This window comes from Tamandua tetradactyla, chromosome 11, assembly GCF_023851605.1.
Source record: "Tamandua tetradactyla isolate mTamTet1 chromosome 11, mTamTet1.pri, whole genome shotgun sequence".
Lineage (NCBI taxonomy): Eukaryota > Metazoa > Chordata > Mammalia > Pilosa > Myrmecophagidae > Tamandua > Tamandua tetradactyla.
In genome coordinates this window covers 29,048,417-29,066,590 of record NC_135337.1, presented here as the reverse complement: position 1 = coordinate 29,066,590, position 18,174 = coordinate 29,048,417, and the positions used below count along the sequence as shown (strand labels likewise).

At 35.0% G+C, this 18,174-nt stretch overlaps 1 protein-coding gene across 6 annotated transcripts in view; it reads left to right on the top strand.

The window, feature by feature from the left end:
- The window catches only part of ABCD3 (ATP binding cassette subfamily D member 3), a 116,041-nt gene extending 105,796 nt beyond the window's left edge, over positions 1–10,245 (top strand). For all 6 annotated transcript variants that reach the window (XM_077120198.1, XM_077120199.1, XM_077120200.1 and 3 more), the window contains 2 exons: positions 5,826–5,882; positions 8,382–10,245. In XM_077120198.1, the coding sequence (XP_076976313.1) occupies positions 5,826–5,882; positions 8,382–8,459 (135 nt within the window). In that variant the 3' untranslated portion in view covers positions 8,460–10,245. The remainder of the gene's footprint in view (positions 1–5,825; positions 5,883–8,381) is intronic.
- Positions 10,246–18,174: the final 7,929 nt, after the last annotated feature.

Below are 18,174 nucleotides of genomic sequence, written 5' to 3'. Positions count from 1 at the left end.
AAAAAAAAGTTACTGGCTAAAACCCACAGCTAATATCATCCTCAATAGGGAAAAATTGAAAACATTCCCCCTAAGATCAGGAACAAGACAAAGATGTCCACTATCACCACTATTATTCAACATTGTGTGGGAGGTTCTAGCCAAAGCAATTAGACAAGAAAAAGAAATACAAGGCATCAAAATTGGAAAGGAAGAAGTAAAACTATCACTGTTTGCAGATGATATGATACTATACCTCGAAAACCCGGAAAAATCCACAACAAAACTACTAGAGCTAATAAATGAGTACAGCAAAGTAGCAGGTTACAAGATTAACATTCAAAAATCTGTAGCATTTCTATACACTAGTAATGAACAAGCTGAGGGGGAAAGCAAGAAACGAATCCCATTTACAATTGCAACTAAAACAATAAAATGCCTAGGAATAAATTTAACTAAAAAAACAAAAAACCTATATAAAGAAAACTACAAAAAACTGTTAAAAGAAATCACAGAAGACCTAAATAGATGGAAGGGCATACCGTGTTCATGGATTGGAAGACTAAATATAGTTAAGATGTCAATCCTACCTAAATTGATTTACAGATTCAATGCAATACCAATCAAAATCCCAACAACTTATTTTTCAGAAATAGAAAAACCAATAAGCAAATTTATCTGGAAGGGCAGGGTGCCCCGAATTGCTAGAAACATCTTGAGGAAAAAAAAAGAAGCTGGAGGTCTCGCGCTGCCTGACTTTAAGGCATATTATGAAGCCACAGTGGTCAAAACAGCATGGTATTGGCATAAAGATAGATATATCGACCAATGGAATCGAATAGAGTGCTCAGATATAGACCCTCTCATCTATGGACATTTGATCTTTGATAAGGCAGTCAAGCCAACTCACCTGGGACAGAACAGTCTCTTCAATAAATGGTGCCTAGAGAACTGGATATCCATATGCAAAAGAATGAAAGAAGACCCATATCTCACACCCTATACAAAAGTTAACTCAAAGTGGATCAAAGATCTAAACATTAGGTCTAAGACCATAAAACAGTTAGAGGAAAATGTAGGGAGATATCTTATGAAACTTACAATTGGAGGCAGTTTTATGGACCTTAAACCTAAAGCAAGAGCACTGAAGAAGGAAATAAATAAATGGGAGCTCCTCAAAATTAAACACTTTTGTGCATCAAAGAACTTCATCAAGAAAGTAGAAAGACAGCCTACACAATGGGAGACAATATTTGGAAATGACATATCAGATAAAGGTCTAGTATCCAGAATTTATAAAGAGATTGTTCAACTCAACAACAAAAAGACAGCCAACCCAATTACAAAATGGGAAAAAGACTTGAACAGACACCTCTCAGAAGAGGAAATACAAATGGCCAAAAGGCACATGAAGAGATGCTCAATGTCCCTGGCCATTAGAGAAATGCAAATCAAAACCACAATGAGATATCATCTCACACCCACCAGAATGGCCATTATCAACAAAACAGAAAATGACAAGTGCTGGAGAGGATGTAGAGAAAGAGGCACACTTATCCACTGTTGGTGGGAATGTCAAATGGTGCAACCACTGTGGAAGGCAGTTTGGCGGTTCCTCAAAAAGCTGACTATAGAATTGCCATACGACCCAGCAATACCATTGCTAGGTATCTACTCAAAAGACTTAAGGGCAAAGACACAAATGGACATTTGCACACCAATGTTTATAGCAGCATTATTTACAATTGCAAAGAGATGGAAACAGCCAAAATGTCCATCAACAGACGAGTGGCTAAACAAACTGTGGTATATACATATGATGGAATATTATGCAGCTTTAAGACAGAATAAACTTATGAAGCACGTAATAACATGGATGGACCTAGAGAACATTATGCTGAGTGAGTCTAGCCAAAAACTAAAGGACAAATACTGTATGGTCCCACTGATGTGAACAGACATTCGAGAATAAATTTGGAATATGTCATTGGTAACAGAGTCCAGCAGGAGGTAGAAACAGGGTAAGATAATGGCCAATTGGAGTTGAAGGGATACAGACGGTGTAACAGGACTAGACACAAAAACTCAAAAATGGACAGCACAATAATACCTAATTGTAAAGTAATCATGTTAAAACACTGAATGAAGCTGCATCTGAGCTATAGGTTTTTTTGTTTGTTTGTTTTGTTTTGTTTTTGTCTGTCTGGTTGTTTGTCTTTTTTTTACTATTATTATTACTTTTATTTTTGTCTCTATATTAACATTCTATATCTTTTTCTGTTGTGTTGCTAGTTCTTCTAAACCGATGCAAATGTACTAAGAAATGATGATCATGCATCTATGTGATGATGTTAAGAATTACTGATTGCATATGTAGAATGGTATGATTTCTAAATGTTGGGTTAATTTCTTTTTTTCCGTTAATTAATTAAAAAAAATTTACATTATGGCGAAATGTTTTCATTTGAAAAAGGTAAAAAAAAAGTTACTGGCTAATTGAATGATGTTGGCTTTGCTGATGCCCTTGAGAAAGAAATTAGAATTATTTGAGGACTACTGGGGAATATTGACTATGAAAAATAGAAAAAAAGAATTGACTGTATATGTAGAAGTAATAAAAAGAACGAACAGGAAAGGCCAGCAATTTGGAATTTTCAGTTTCCTTAAGTATTCTAAACTGGAAAACCCTTGAATTCTTTCATTTCTGAATTCTGTATCTATATGGAATTATTTTCTATTTATTACTATAACCATTTTCCATTTATGCATTTACTTTTAGGCTGAGGTTCCTAATATGTGTGTCATAGTGCTGTATGTTGTATCCTGCATAGGTGCTACAGGATAGTTACTTTAAAAAATTTTATTTATTACAGCATTGGTAAGTTGACAGAAAAATCATGTAGCAAGTACCAGGTTCTCATTTAACACACCCCCCTCTCCACTTCATATGCAGAGTTTTCCCCATTATTAATTTTGATTTAGTGTGTATCTATATTATAACTGATGAAACAATATTATAATTTTTGAACTATAGTCCATAGTTTACATTAGGGTTCACTCTTTTTGTCGTATAATTCTATGAGTTTTGTTTCTAAAATTTTTTATTCTGGTAACATATATACAACCTTAAATTTTCCTTTTTAACTACTTTCAATTGTATAATTCAGTGGTGTTAATTACATTTACAATCTTGTGCAACCATCACCACTATCCATTACTCAAACTTTTCCATTACCCCAAACAGACACTCTGTACCAATTAAGCATTAACTCTCCCACTCCCCTCCCCACTCTTGCCCCAGTAACTTGTATTCTAATTTCTTACTCTAAATTTGCATATTCTAAGTATTTCATATTAGTGAGATCATACAATATTTGTCCTCTTTTGTCTAGTTTATTTCATTTAAGGATCGTTTACATTTTTGAGGTTAAATACCATGTGAACTACTATTATTAAGTTGTATGGGTCTAACTACTTAATAAATGTAACTGTTAGGTAATTCTTTTGGCTTAGGGATACCATTAAAAAAATTACTGTTGGGCCACGGTGGCTCAGCAGGCAAGAACGCTTGCCTGCCATGCCAGAGGACCCGGGTTCGATTCCCGGCGCCTGCCCATGTAAAAAAAAAAAAATTACTGTTAATACTAAGAGCACTCTGAACTGAGAAAGTTTAGAAATGTAGACTTCAAGGGTTGTATGCCTAAAACCATGTGGTCTATATTTGATCAGTGATTTAGCGGATCTTCAGTGGCAATTTTGACCATGCAATGTTCTCTTATGCTCTAACTATAGATATAAATGCCCTCATAAAATTGCAATTCTCCTGTAAAGTACAGGTTCCATTTAAAGGAAGAAAATCCTTATGGGACTCCCAGTGGAACCTGCACAAACCTAAATGAGGTATAAATTCCTTAAGCACAGAGGTCATTTCCAACTACACAACCAATATAAATTTACAAATTAAATGCAGATAGAACTTAAACAATTTCAAAATTGCAGCATTAAAGAGAGGTTTGATACTATTTTTCTGAAACTAAACCATCTCTTGAGGTCTAAACATGGAAGGATGTAGTCTGAGGTTCAAATCTTATATTTTGAGTTTTGCTTTTTGTTGTGACTTAAATAATGCTAATATAAAGAGTCCCTGCCTTAAGTAGAGATCTGATCCAATTATTATTAACACTATGTATAAAAAATATTTGAAGTGAGCTTTCTGTTTTTGAAGATGTCAGGAAAAAAATTCTAAATTCAGCAAAACAGTTTGTTGTTAGGCTTCTAAAAGGAACTAGTTAGTACTAAAAATGACCCCTTCACACCATTTTGAAAATGTTTTGATCATTATTTCTACTTTTGTATGATTGCTTCTATTTTGTCTTCGACTTGGAATATAACATCTATCCATTATAATATTGATTCAACCCATTTAAGTTTTTAAAAATAGAAGCTAAATATGCTCTCACAATTAACGCTTTGAAAATTAGGTAAATGTGGTACAGTGAAATGTATGTTTTATTAATACTGATAATATATTTATTTTATCATACAGTTCCTAAGTAATTTCAGAACTATATCACAAGGAAGTCAGACAACTTCTGTCACTTAAAAGTTTTAAGTGATGTCACTTCGTCATCACTTGGTGTCAGTATATGTGTACTTAAATCCCGTGGCAGAATATCCTTATGCTAATCTTTCAAAGATTATCATCAAGATAAAAATACGATTTAGAAATCACAATGGAAATACCCTAGTGTGTATCTGTCAGTACTGAGGGATCCATTTTGAGAAACAGTGATCTAGAGCCGGGTTTTTCACCTTAGGTGCTGTTGACATTTTGGGCTGGAGAATTTTTTGTTGTGAGTGATTGTCTTGTGCATTGTAGGATTTTTAGCAACATCTCTGACCTATACCCATTAGATGCCAGTAATACCCTGGGTGATGACAACAAAAATGCCTCCAGGTATTGCCCAAAATACCCCCGAGGGGCAAAATTTCCCCCCAAGTCAACCCCCACCCCCTCAGTTGAGAACCACTGGTCCAGAGCACTGCGTCTGCAGTTGTGTCTGTTAGTGTTTTTTTGAAAATCTAAAGTATGGAGCTATAAACCCTTACAATCCAAAATCCAGAAAGCTCTTTTCATAATTTAGAAGCAAATTCACTGGGTGGCAAAGCCTGGCCTGAACTAACAGAAGATATTTATGGATGCACGGGTAGTTCAGTGGTAGAATGCTCACCTTCCGTGCAGAGGACCTGGGTTCAGTTCCCGGACCATGCACACATACACACACACACACAAAGTTCCAGAGAGATACTTAACCTGTTCATCTCAGTTAATATGAATGAACATATGTAGCTGCAGAAGCATGTTATATCACAGGATTCTTCCCTGGAACCCTCTAGGGGTACTAAATAATACATTTCCAGATCTTAAAACTCCAAAATAAGATTTCTTAGAAAAGATTATGACTGTGTTTGAAAAGCAAATTGACTATAGAGAGTGCTACACTGAGTTAATTTTTATCAATTTTGGCTTTTTAGTGCTTTTATCATCCTTGTACTCTTTTCACATACTTGTCCTAATAAAATAGGAGGTGTGCTAGGATATATATTTCCTGCCCAAAACGAAATAATACACTTAATACCAGCACCTACTTTATTATGGGGTTGAAGGCCCAGATGTTTGCATTATTGTAAACATTTGGTATCAGTTGCAATTTTTTTCTCTTTTGACCTTGATTTTTGTCCTTAGCCACTAAAGAGGATCATTATTCACAGTGTAAAATATGTAACTAGTTTAATTCATGAATCTCTGTTATTGATGTAAGCCTTAATTGTTTTCTTTGCATTAGGTTGGCATCACCCTCTTCACTGTGTCACATAGAAAGTCTCTTTGGAAACACCACGAGGTTTGTATTTCTTATGTTGAAGAAATATATGGTACAGTGGAAGTTTGCTTTATTTAAATATGTGTATTCAGGTGAATATGGATTTAGATTTGTTGATATATATATTCCCTTATATTTTTAAGGAAGAAAGGTGATTTTGTCAGTATTTTGGTTTTATATAAAATACTTTATGATTTTCTTAAATATTATTATAGTTGTCAGTTTTGAAAGCTACAAAACAGTCATAAAGTACATAAATAATCCAATGTTATATAAGAAAGATATTAGAGAATCAGTTAATGTTTCTCCAGTTTTACAAATGATTATCATATAGTAAGTAACTAAAATTTGTATAATCTTATCACAAGCTTTTTCCCAATGCAGTATGGACAGAAAGGTTGAGTTTTAAAAAGGATTAAATGGCCAAAGATTTAGGGATATTTTTATTAGAGGTTAGGAGTGAAAGGGGGAAAGTTAATATTTTCAGGTAATTTATCAGTTTTGTAATAAAATAGGATTCCTTAGATAGTCTAGTAATTTACAAAGATGATGTTATGGTAAGGTTACATTGGTACAAATGTCTTACTTATTCTGTGGCTCTAACAGTGCCCATCTCTGTGTGGCAGTTCCTTTCAGTTCTACTGTAAAATGCTCAAACCCTAAAAATAAACCCAGTTTAATTCACTTTATTCTTTCCTCCTTTACATGTTTCTTTTTTCCTTCTTTCCTTTTCCCTTCTCCCTTCCCTTTCTCCCTCCCTTCCTTAATGATACAACAATTTTAGGTAAAAGGATTTTAGAAAAAAATGAAACAATGGTAAGGGATATCTCTTGCCACAAGGTTTATACAGAATTGAGCATCTTTTTTGCGAAGTATTGTGCTAACTGTTGCAAAAAATACAAAATACCATCTTTATCCTCAAGATCCTTATGGTTTAGATTATAAATATAAAATAAGTGATAAAATGAAGAACATGGCATTTGAAGTCAGGAAACTTGGGTTCAAGCACCAATGTGTTTAACCTCAGTTACTTCCTTTGTATAATAAAGTTATTGTTTTTTTTTTTTTTACTAATTTTTAAATTTAAAAAAATGACAACAAAGAACACAAACATTCTTAACATATGATCATTCCGTTCTACATATATAATCAGTAATTCACACTATCATCACATAATTGTATATTCATCATCGTGGTCATTTCTTAGAACATTTGCATCAATTCAGAAAAAGAAAAAGACTACAGAAAAAAATTCACACATACTCCTTACCCCTCCCTTTCTTTTTTTTAATTAATTTATTTTTTATTTATGATACATAACCACATACAAACAGTCTTATCGTATGATCATTCCATTCTTGTTATATAATCAATAACTCACACTATCGTCATATAGTTATATATTCATCATCATGACCATTTCTTAGAATATCTGCATCAATAAAGTTATTCTTTACTTACCTACCTCATAAATTATCATGAGAATCAAAAGAGATAGCCTGTATGAAAGAACTTAATAAAATGTAACAAAGTTATATATAGCTGTCACTTATTATAGAGAGATCTTGTGTATACCTGAAAGTTAAATTCAACAATATTTAAAGGCATTCTGTTCAGCCACCTTCTGATTGGACTCTAGGCTCAAAAATCTTAGAGATAAGGGAAAGTATTTTCATTGAAGAGTTGTTCACTTTGAAATTTGCCTCCTTCAGTTCTGAAGAAGTCAAACAATGATTTTTAAAGATAGTTTTTTTTTTATTTTATGACATTCTAATTTGTCCCTTTTTTGTTAATTGATGGAGAAATTCAGTAACAAGAAATCAAGTCAGTTCAAAATATAGCTAAGCCTTTGTGTTTCTTAAAAGTTTATGAACTTGGAAGTACAGATGCAAAGTAAAATAACCGTCATAGAAAGGAGGGGTGACGTGAAGAAGTAGGATACTGGGGGGTCAAATAACTAAGAAATAGTACAGAAAGTGGAAAGACATTAGGTCTTTTCTGTAAATAAGCCACTAAATATAAAACAAAAGGTTTTGTAACTGTTTTGCTAAGTGTCTTCAGAGAAGTGGTTATGTTGGCATACTGTATAGCTCCCCCCTACCCTGCTAAATCATAAAACAATCAGTTTTGAAGTGATCTAGAAAGTCAGCTAGAGGGAGTAATGAAGGCTGCTACTGGGCAGTGTACCACCTGGCACAGTTTAGCATAGCTCCTTGGTCATGAAACTATGGAAAAATTCTAATTTATGGATTGCTTATGGATTCAGTTCTTTCAAAATAATGAGAAAGGCTATATTTTAGTTCTCGTAAAGTAAAGTATTATATCTACGCCAAGCAGAATTATATTGTTGGCATTTAGCCTTACCTTGGAGAATTGTATGCATTAGAATATAAGCTATTGATGCTTTTAGTGGCTTAAATAATCATTTTCAGCCATTTTCTTGTGCAATAACCTCTAATAAAAACCTGACAGAAAGGAAATCCTCTTAATTACTGAATTTTTTTTTCTTCTTTTCCATAGTACTACCTGCATATAGATGGCAGAGGCAATTATGAATTCAAACAGATAACAGAAGATACAGTTGAATTCGGCTCTTAGAATCTGAAGAACTTTACCTGCTTCAATGAAATAATTTCAGAATATACTTAGAAATACAAAGTACAATGTAAAATAAATTCAGCTTGTTTTTTTAAAAAACAAGGCAACAAATTAACTAAATATAGAATAATCCAGAAGAAATTGTTAAAACATTTAATATTATATAGGATATTGCTAATTGTGTATATGTTGCTTTAATTATTAATATGTACTAAGAATGTCCTTATTCTTGTGGTTAAAAATCTGCCTAAATTAAATTGGGCTTAAATCAGTGTAACCTGATTCATCCTGGGATGTGTAAACCATTTGAAGTCAGCTAATTTGACTTTTATGGCTCTGTCTTTTCCTTCAATGAAGAACCCTCTTTAAAACTAGGATCATCACTTCTCCTATTCTAGTAAGATACTCTTGGGTTTCATGTTCTTGTGCCCCGTGGTACTGGGACAAAACAAATCATAATGTGTTATTAAAATGTTTGACATCATTGCATAATGGCATTTATTATACAGTGGCAAATTTCTTTAGCTGCCAGTTATACTTATTCCTTATATCTTGGAGTACATTTGGCTCCAAGAAAGCCATACAGTTTTTTTTTTTGGCTAAATAATAAATGTGTGCCTCTCAGTCTGCTATATCGGTTGTCTTGAGGGTTCTTTGTAGTGATGCTAGCAAAAGTCTATGTGCAGTTTTACTTACAAGAGGAAGTTACTATATGTCATACCTAATCTCATTGTTTGGGATACTAAAACAAATTTTTACATGTCAAGCTTAAAGTCTTACAAGACTTTTACATTTTTAAAAGAATTGGACAGATTTGTGTATGTTAGTAGCCTGTTTACTAAAGAATGGGTGGTGGTGATGCGGTGTTAAACTCCAGATGAGTTACAGGAATGCACTACATGAAGTAATGCACTGAGTATGCAGTGTTATCACTATCTTTGACTGTGGTTTTATGTTTTAAAAATATGTTATAAAATTATTATGCACATGGGAGAATTACCTGTTTCTTAGGCACTGGTTTATCTCTATGAATCTTGAATAACCTTTTTATATTTGGGTTATTGTTAAACTATCCTAAGAGAATTGATTTCAGCTCACCAAACCACCATTAATGATTACATGTATGATTTGCACAGGGAGAACTGAAATTAAGTATAATCAATAAGCTAGATATGAAATCATTTTTATCAAATTGGGGTTCAGAAAGGGGCATTTTATATTCTTGTTTCTGTACAACTAGGTTGTTTTTGTTTTTGTTTTTGCAGAATTAACTGTAAGAATCACCAACTACCAAAGTAAAACTTGACATACTGATTCTATAATGCATAACATTTGGTTTTTACCACTATTCTTTAGCAAATTTGTATACTTATTGAATTTCTGTTTGGATTAAAAAATATCAGATATCCTGTACAACTTTTGGTTGTTCTTTTTTATTCTGGTAGTTCATACTACTGAGTAGTTCATACAATCTTGACTTGAAAAACAAAATAAATTAACATTCAGAAAGTCCTCTTAACACCCACTTTGTCTTTAAAAAAGAATGTTTCATCAAATGTGGTTTTTAATTGTATGAATTTCTCTTTTAGAAAAGCAAGATAAAACTCACTACACCTCTCAAATGCTAACAAATAGCTAGGAGAGTTTAAAAAATAGTATCAATCCTGGGAAAGATGTTAAGGCATGGGGAAGTTGGAGATTTTCAGATTTCTGAGTTACGCTAAACGTACTGATAGAAGTATTCTGCTAGCTGTCTCCTAATTTTCCTTTAATAAATTCTTGCCATCAAAAGACATTTTGGTTTTCTTTTTCTTTAACAAATATTAAAGCCCCACTATTTGAGGCATAGAGGAAGACCTTCCTCTCTTGCAGAATCACAATGCACATTAACGTAATGAAGTTTCTAAGACGTACAGTAAAGAAATCCAGTGTATCCAAAATATATTTGACCATGAAACACTTTTTTTCCACATAATTCCTATTAATATCTTCCATAGACTACACTGGGAAATGGTTTAACTTGGAGAATGAAACTAAAGAAAAAGAATTTTCATCCATGGGCAGTACACTGTATGCCAAATGTATATCATTTTGTGTTCTACTATCTAACTTCTACTTTTTATATAATGAAAAAAATAGAGATTAAACAGCTATGGTTGTTTGTTACCTGTTAGTAGGATACATTGTATCAAGGCTTTGCCTCTTCACTCCCATCCGTCCCCACTTAATGATTAATATTTGATTTAACCTCTGGTGATAAGTTTATCATTGCCTTATATGATTTTTTAACTTTTAAACTGCAACTTATGCTGATTTTAAAATCAACTAACACTTTTGTAGGAAGCTGTTTATTTTTTTACCTACATCATTCATTTTTGGGCATGAAGAAATGAAACATCTGAGCTCTTCCATAAACTTGATATTCATGTCACTTAAAAAATCTAGCACCAAAATACTGAAAGATAGTCCCCCCTACATGCCCCTAGTTCTGCTACCAACGTTTTTGACTCTTTGTTTTTGTGGTAGTTACTTCTCATTTTTAAAATCCTATTCCTATATAGCTATTCCTTGATTTATCAATTTTACGCATTCCTTACTGGTCTGTGTTCCTGTCATATCCTCTCAATGTGGTTAAATGATTTTTTAAATTTGTAAAATAAACTAAATATACATATTTTATATTTTTATATATATTTATATAATGTTTTTATATATATGAAATATATATAAATGGAAAGTCTTAAATGTACAGCCCAATGGAATTTTGTAAAATGTACAATTCATAAATTCCATATATATAAAAATATATATATGGAAAGTCTTAAAGGTACAGCCCAATGGAATTTTGTAAAATGTACACGTTCATAAAAACCTCCCAAATCAAAGAAAACATTGCCACACCTCAAAAGCTTCTTCCATGTTTTCTTTCTATAATTAGCCCCTAAAAGCCACTATTCTAATTTCTCTCACAAAATAGTTTTGCCTGTTTTGAACTTCATATGTATTAGATGCCCTTTCATGTATGGCTTCTTTCCCTCCAAATTGAGAGGCTGATCCATTGTAAGTGTGGCAATGGTTACTTCACTTTTCTTGCTGTGTAATATTTAATTATTATTAGACATTATTTGATTCATTTTACCTTTGTTGGGCATTGGGTTATTTTCAGTTTGAAGATACTATGCATAGTCTTATAAACATTCTTAGACATTTCTGTTGGTGTACATAATATACATTTTTGGAATGGAATGTGTTCAGCTTTGTTATGTATTGCCAACCGGTTTTTCAAAGTAATTGAACCATTTTTCGTTCCCATCAAAATTATTTATTCAGGTGTTTTTGTGGGGTTTTTGTTTGTTTGTTTGGTTGGTTGGTTTTTGCCATAATGATAAATCATTGTGATTTCATTTTGTAGTTCCCTAATGCAACCAATGGGGTTGAACTTATGTCATGTTTATTTGTTAGTTGTATATACTCTTTTTTGAAGTACGCATTTAAGAGTGCCACCGTCCCCCCCTTTTTAATTGCCCTATTGAGTTTATAGAGATTCTTTATATATATAATTCTGGATATGAGTCCTCAGAGAAGTGTTCTAATATCAGGCAAAGTAAATAGACTTTAATATAATAAACACTTTCACAGATAAAAAGGGGCATTTCATAGTGTTAGAAGGGCCAAAGAGTAGTTTGTAACAGTTCTTCGTTTTTGTGTACCTAATGACATAGCCTCTGGACACATAAAGCAAAAACTGATAGATCTAGAGGAAAAGTAGGCAAACTTAGAATTGTAGAGGGACACTTTAATATACTTCATGTAATTTACAAAACAGACCAAAAAAATCAGAGATAAAGAATATTTGATCAACACTACTAACTTGACCTAATTGACATAAGTACCCAACAACTGCAGAATTCTAATCCCTGAACATGATAGATTGCTCCATTTATTTGTCTTCTTTAATTTTTATGTCTTCTAGTTTTCTGTGTAACGGTGTTACACATCTTTCATTAGCTTTATTCCTAGATATTTGATGTTTGTTGATTATATTTACAGATGGCATTTTATAGCATTCCATTTTCTGATTGTTACTACTATTTAGAAATACAATTGATTTTTGTACATTCATCTTTGTGACATTGTATTTTACAAAGATGATCACATGATTATATATTCCATCCTGCATGCTTTCTTACAGTGTGGCGTTTGCATACCCCATGGAGAGGGTGGAGTCTGTATTTCCTCCTCTGGAACCTACAGACTTTTGTAACTTGAAATACAGTGAAAATTCTACTTAAATTATTTTAATTTAACCAGTTAAACAACTTACTTTGCATTCTAATGAATTTGTAAATATTAACTGTACTCCTTTTATTTTTATTAGAGAAGTTGCAGGTTTGCAGAAAATACAGAATTCTTATATACCCCCTATTTACACCTTGCTTTAGTGTGGTACATTTGTTAAAATTGATGAAATAACTATTTTATAGTTATGTAGACCATGGTTTTGCAATTAGAGTTCTTTTATCCTCTTATAAAGGGCTCCAGTAGACTTCTGGGAAGTTGGCAGAATAGAATAGGTTGAGTTCACCCCTGGTCCAAAGAACAGCATAGAAAAGGGACAGAAAAAAGACTGGGAGAGGAATTCCACGGTGTAAGTGACCTAGGAGGGTCTTCTACACCACATAGGGAGGCCCTGGTTGAAAAAGCAGAACTGAGTCACAGAACCAGAGACTGGCCAGTTAGGGCAAACAGCCTAGCGTGTCCATTTCCAAACTGAGACCCAGAAACGTCAGGAGTTTACGGACAAGAAGACGGGACATGGAAGTAAGCCAAGCCGCCTTCCCTAAACGCCGCTACCTTCATGCGCGCCGCCCTGCCCCCGCGACCTGCGACTCCCTCCACACCCCACCCACCTGAACCCCGTCAACTCACCCCTACTGGGCTCCAAGCACCCCCAACCCACACGCCCGCCCCGTATGTGCACAACCCTGTCCCAGCCTGACCCTACTCTCCGGCACAAGCACATAGTCTTGCCCCGCCCCTCCAAGACCCTTGTACCTGCGTCCAGCCCCTCAACCCCCATCTCCCTCTTATTATTTTTACTCATCTATCCATACCCTGGATAAAGGGGGCATCAGACACAAGGTTTCCACAATCACATTAAACAGTCACATTGTAAAAGAGAGCTGTTGTACTGGAGAACAGTTCTAACAGTTTCAGGTACTTACCTCTAACCACTCCAATACACCTTAAACTAAAAAGGGATATGTATATAATGCATAAGAATAACTACCAGGATAAAACCTTGGCTCTGTTTGAAATCTCTCAGTCACTGAAACTTTATTTTGTCTCATTTCTCTCTTCCCCTTTTGGTCAAGAAGTCTTTCTCAATCCCAGGATGCTGGGTCCTGGCTCATCCCTGGGAATCCTGCCCCATGTTGGCAGGGAGATTAACACCCCTGGGAGTCGTGTCCCATGTAGGGGGAGGGCAATGTGTTCATGTGCCCAGTTGGCTTAGAGAGAGAGGCCACATCTGAGCAACATTTGGTTTCCTAGGGGTGACTCTTAGGCAAAATATAAGTAGGCTTACCTTCTCCTTCACAGGAATAAGTTTCATAGGGACAAACCCCAAGATTGAGGTCTCAGTCTATTGAATTCATTGTCCCCATTGCTTGGGAGAAGATCAGGAATTCCCTAGAGGGTGAACTTTAATATTTCCTCCTTTCTCCCCAGTCCCCCAAGGGGACTTTGAAAATACATTTTTATTCACTGCCCAAATAACTCTGGGATATATCGCAGCATCACACTAATCTGTGCAAACCAACAGGATCTCATTCCATGTGATTACGGCACTCAAATAAACTTATTATACAGGTTAAATGAGATAATGCACTACCCAACATATAAATTTTGCACCAAATAAACGTCCCTTCCTTTGCCTCACACAGAAGTTGTAGTTTTAAAATATGTACTGTATCATCCTGTACCCTGTATTCTGATTTACTTTAATCCTATCCAAATCAGCTTCATTCATATTTCTAGTTGAAGTCTGACCATTTTTTCAACTTTTTAAACAGTTGCTGTATGGGGTAACGCTGACTTTCATAGCTTCAGTACTCTAACTCAGTCTCAGGTGTCACATACAAACCTGAAGTTTCAAGGAATGACCAGGTTATACTCAAATAGCTCAGTATCTCAGAATTCAGAAATAAAAGTTACAACTCCTGAATATATGTGCATATTGTAAGAGCTTACAATCTAGGGACGTTTACAATAGGCCCCAATTTGATAACCCATGCTCTCGACTTCAATTCTCTGAGTTTGCACATTATAGTTAGTCCATATGGGGGAGGCATGATAATATTTGTCTTTTTGTTTCTGCCATTTCATTCAACAAATCGTCCTTAAGTTTCATTCACCTAGTTGCATGCCTCATAACTTCAACCCTTCTTGCAGCCACCCAGTAGCCCATTGTATGTATATACATACAGTGCCCCCTCCCTTCCCTCAGTTGTTGAACTCTTAGAACACCTCCTTGTGAATTGTGAACACTGCTGTGCAATTATCCATTCATGTCCCCGCCAGTGTGCAATTATCCATTCATGTCCCCGCACTCAGTTCCTCCAGGTATATACTGAGCAAGGGGTTGCAGGATCATACGGCAGCCCCACCCTTGCCTCCTGTGGAAACACCATGCTGCCCTCCAGAGGGGCTGCACCTCTCAGCATCCCTACCAACAGGGAATAGGTACATCTCTTTCTCCACATATTCTCTAGTATTTGCTTCTCTCTGTTCATTTTTAAACAGTTTTATTCACACATTATATCATCTAACCTAAGTAAATAGCCATGACTTTGCCCCCATAATCTATATGAAGACATTTCCTTACCTTCTGCAAAGAATTCATAACCTCCCCCATAAGCCCCATTTGTTGACATTTAGCTTTGGCATAATGCCTTTGTTACATTCAGTGGAAGCACATCACAATGTTCCTGTTGACTATAGACCCTAGCTTGCATTGACTGTACTTTTTCCTGTATACCATCCCATTTTCCATACCTTTCAATGCTGACATTCATTTGTTCTCCCTCATAAAAAATATTTTTATGTTTGTACATCTAATCACCATCATTCTCCACTCTAGATATTCCTAAGTTACACTGTCTCAGTTTTTATTGTCTGTCATTCCTTCTGGTTTAATACATGCACCCAGCCCTTCTCTCTCAACCATACTCACATTCAGCTTTATTCGGTGTACTTATTTTATTGTGCTGCAATCAGGTAGTATTGTGCTATCCATTTCTGAACTTTTGCTATCTGTCCTGTTGCACAATCTATATTCCTTCAGCACCAAATGCCCAATCTTTACCCTATTTCTATTTCCTGAAATTTATTTCTATTTCTATTTTCTTAACTTTAACTCTGAAAGTTCACTAATGTTAGTTCATATTAGTGAAACCATATAGTATTTCTCCTTTTGTTTCTGGCTAATTTCACTCAACTTAATGTCCTCAAAGTTCATCCACATTGTTCCTCATGACCTGATTCTGTCTTACAGCTGTGCAATGTTCCATAATATGTGTACAATACAGCTTGTTTAGCTACTTGCCGGTTGATGGACATTTGAGCTGTTGGCATCGCTTGGCAATCGTAAATAATGCTGCTATAAACATCAGTATGAAAATGTCTGTGTCCTTGCTCTCATGTCCTCTGAATTTATACCTAGTAATGTGATTTTCTGGATCATAAGGCAGATTCCTCAGCTTCCTGAGGAGTCGCCAAACTACCTTCCATAGCAGTTGTACCATTCTGCAGTCCCACCAACAGTAAATAAGTGTGCCTCTTTCTTCACATCCTCTCCAGCACTTTCCACTTTTTTGTTGTTGTTGTTGTTTGTTTGTTTGTTTGTTTGTTATAATGGCCATTCTAGTGGGTGTCAGATGATATCCCATTGTGGTTTTGATTTGCATTTCCCTAATAGCCAGTAAAGTTAAGCATCTTTTCATGTACCCTTTAGCCATTTGTGTTTCCTCTTCTGAAAAGTGTCTGTTTATGTCTTTTGTCCGTTTTTGAAATTGGATTGTCTTTTTCTTGTTGAGTTAAAGAATTTCTTTATACATTCTGGGTACTAAACACTTACTTGATATGTGGTTTCCAAATATTTTCTCCCATTCTGTAGGCTCTCTTTTTACTTTCCTGACAAAGTTCTTTGATGCACAAAAGTGTTTAATTTTGAGGAGATCGTATTTATCTATTTCTTTTTTCACTGCTCATTGCTCATATATGGGGATAAGGCCATAGGAAACCACCTCCTAAGACAAGATTTATAAGATATTTCCCTGTATTTTCTTCTAAAATTTTATGGCCTTAATTCTAATGTTTAGGTCTTTGATCCATTTTGAGTTAATTTTCATATAGGGTGTGAGATATGGATCCTCTTTCATTCTTTTTCATATGGATATCCAGTTCCCCAAACACCAGTTATTAAAGATGCTGCTCTGTCCCAAGTGGGGTAGTTTGACCACCTTATCAAAGATCAATTGTCCATAAATGAGCATGTTCTTGTTCACAAGCTGCTGGAATATGACATGCTAGAAACAGAATAGTTTTTAAAAGGGGGATTTTTTCTTTAAGGTGCATGACCTTGGAATTGAACCCGGGTCTTCTGTGTGGAAGATAAGCATTCTACCACAGAACCACCCATGAACCCCTAAAAAGGGGAATTTATTAAGTTGCAAGTTTACAGTTCTAAGGCTATGAAAATGTTCAAATTAAGGCAAGGCTATGAAAATATCCAAATTAAGACACCAATATGAGGTTACCTTCACTCAAGAAAGGCCAATGAAGTTCAGGGTTTCTTTCTCAGCTGAAAGGGCACATGGCAAAATCTGCTAGCTTTCTCTCGTGGTTTCTTGTTGCATGAAGCTCCCCCAGGGGCATTTTCCTGCTTCATCTCCAAACCACAATGGGATATCATCTGACACCCACTAGAATGGCCATTATAACAAACAAACAAACAAACAAACAAACAACAACAAAAAAAAAAAAGTGGAAAGTGCTGGAGAGGATGTGAAGAAAGAGGCACACTTATTTACTGTTGGTGGGACTTCTGTGTATAGGTCTTTTGAATCCTTAGTTAAATTTATTCCTAAATATTTTATCCATTTGGTTGTGATTGTGAGTGGATTTTTTTCTTGATTTTGGTCCTTAGATTGCCCATCACTAGTGCAGTCTCTGACTGCATGGACTCTAAAGCTTTTTCCAAAATGGTTCCCTCTTAAAGGACTCCAGTAAAGAACCCCACCTTGAATGGATAGAGACTCATCTCCATGGAAACCATCTAATCAAAAGTTACCACCCACAACTGGGTGAGTCACATCTCCTTGGATAATCAAAAAGTTCCCACCCAGAGATATTGGATGAAGATTAAAGGATATGGCTTTTCTGGGGTACACCACAGATTCAAAGCACAGAGAGGGCCTATTTCAGGAACTCAATTCAACTCCATTGATCAGTATATCTATCTTTATGCCAGTATCATGCCTTTTGACCACTGTAGCTTTGTAATATGCTTTAAAACCAGGTAGTATGAGACCTTTCACTTCATTTTTCTTTCTGAAGCTATTTTTTAGCTATCTGGGCACCTTGCCCTTCCAAGTAAATTTGGTTAATGGTTTTTCTATTTCTGCAAAGTAAGTTTTGGGATTTTAATTGGTAT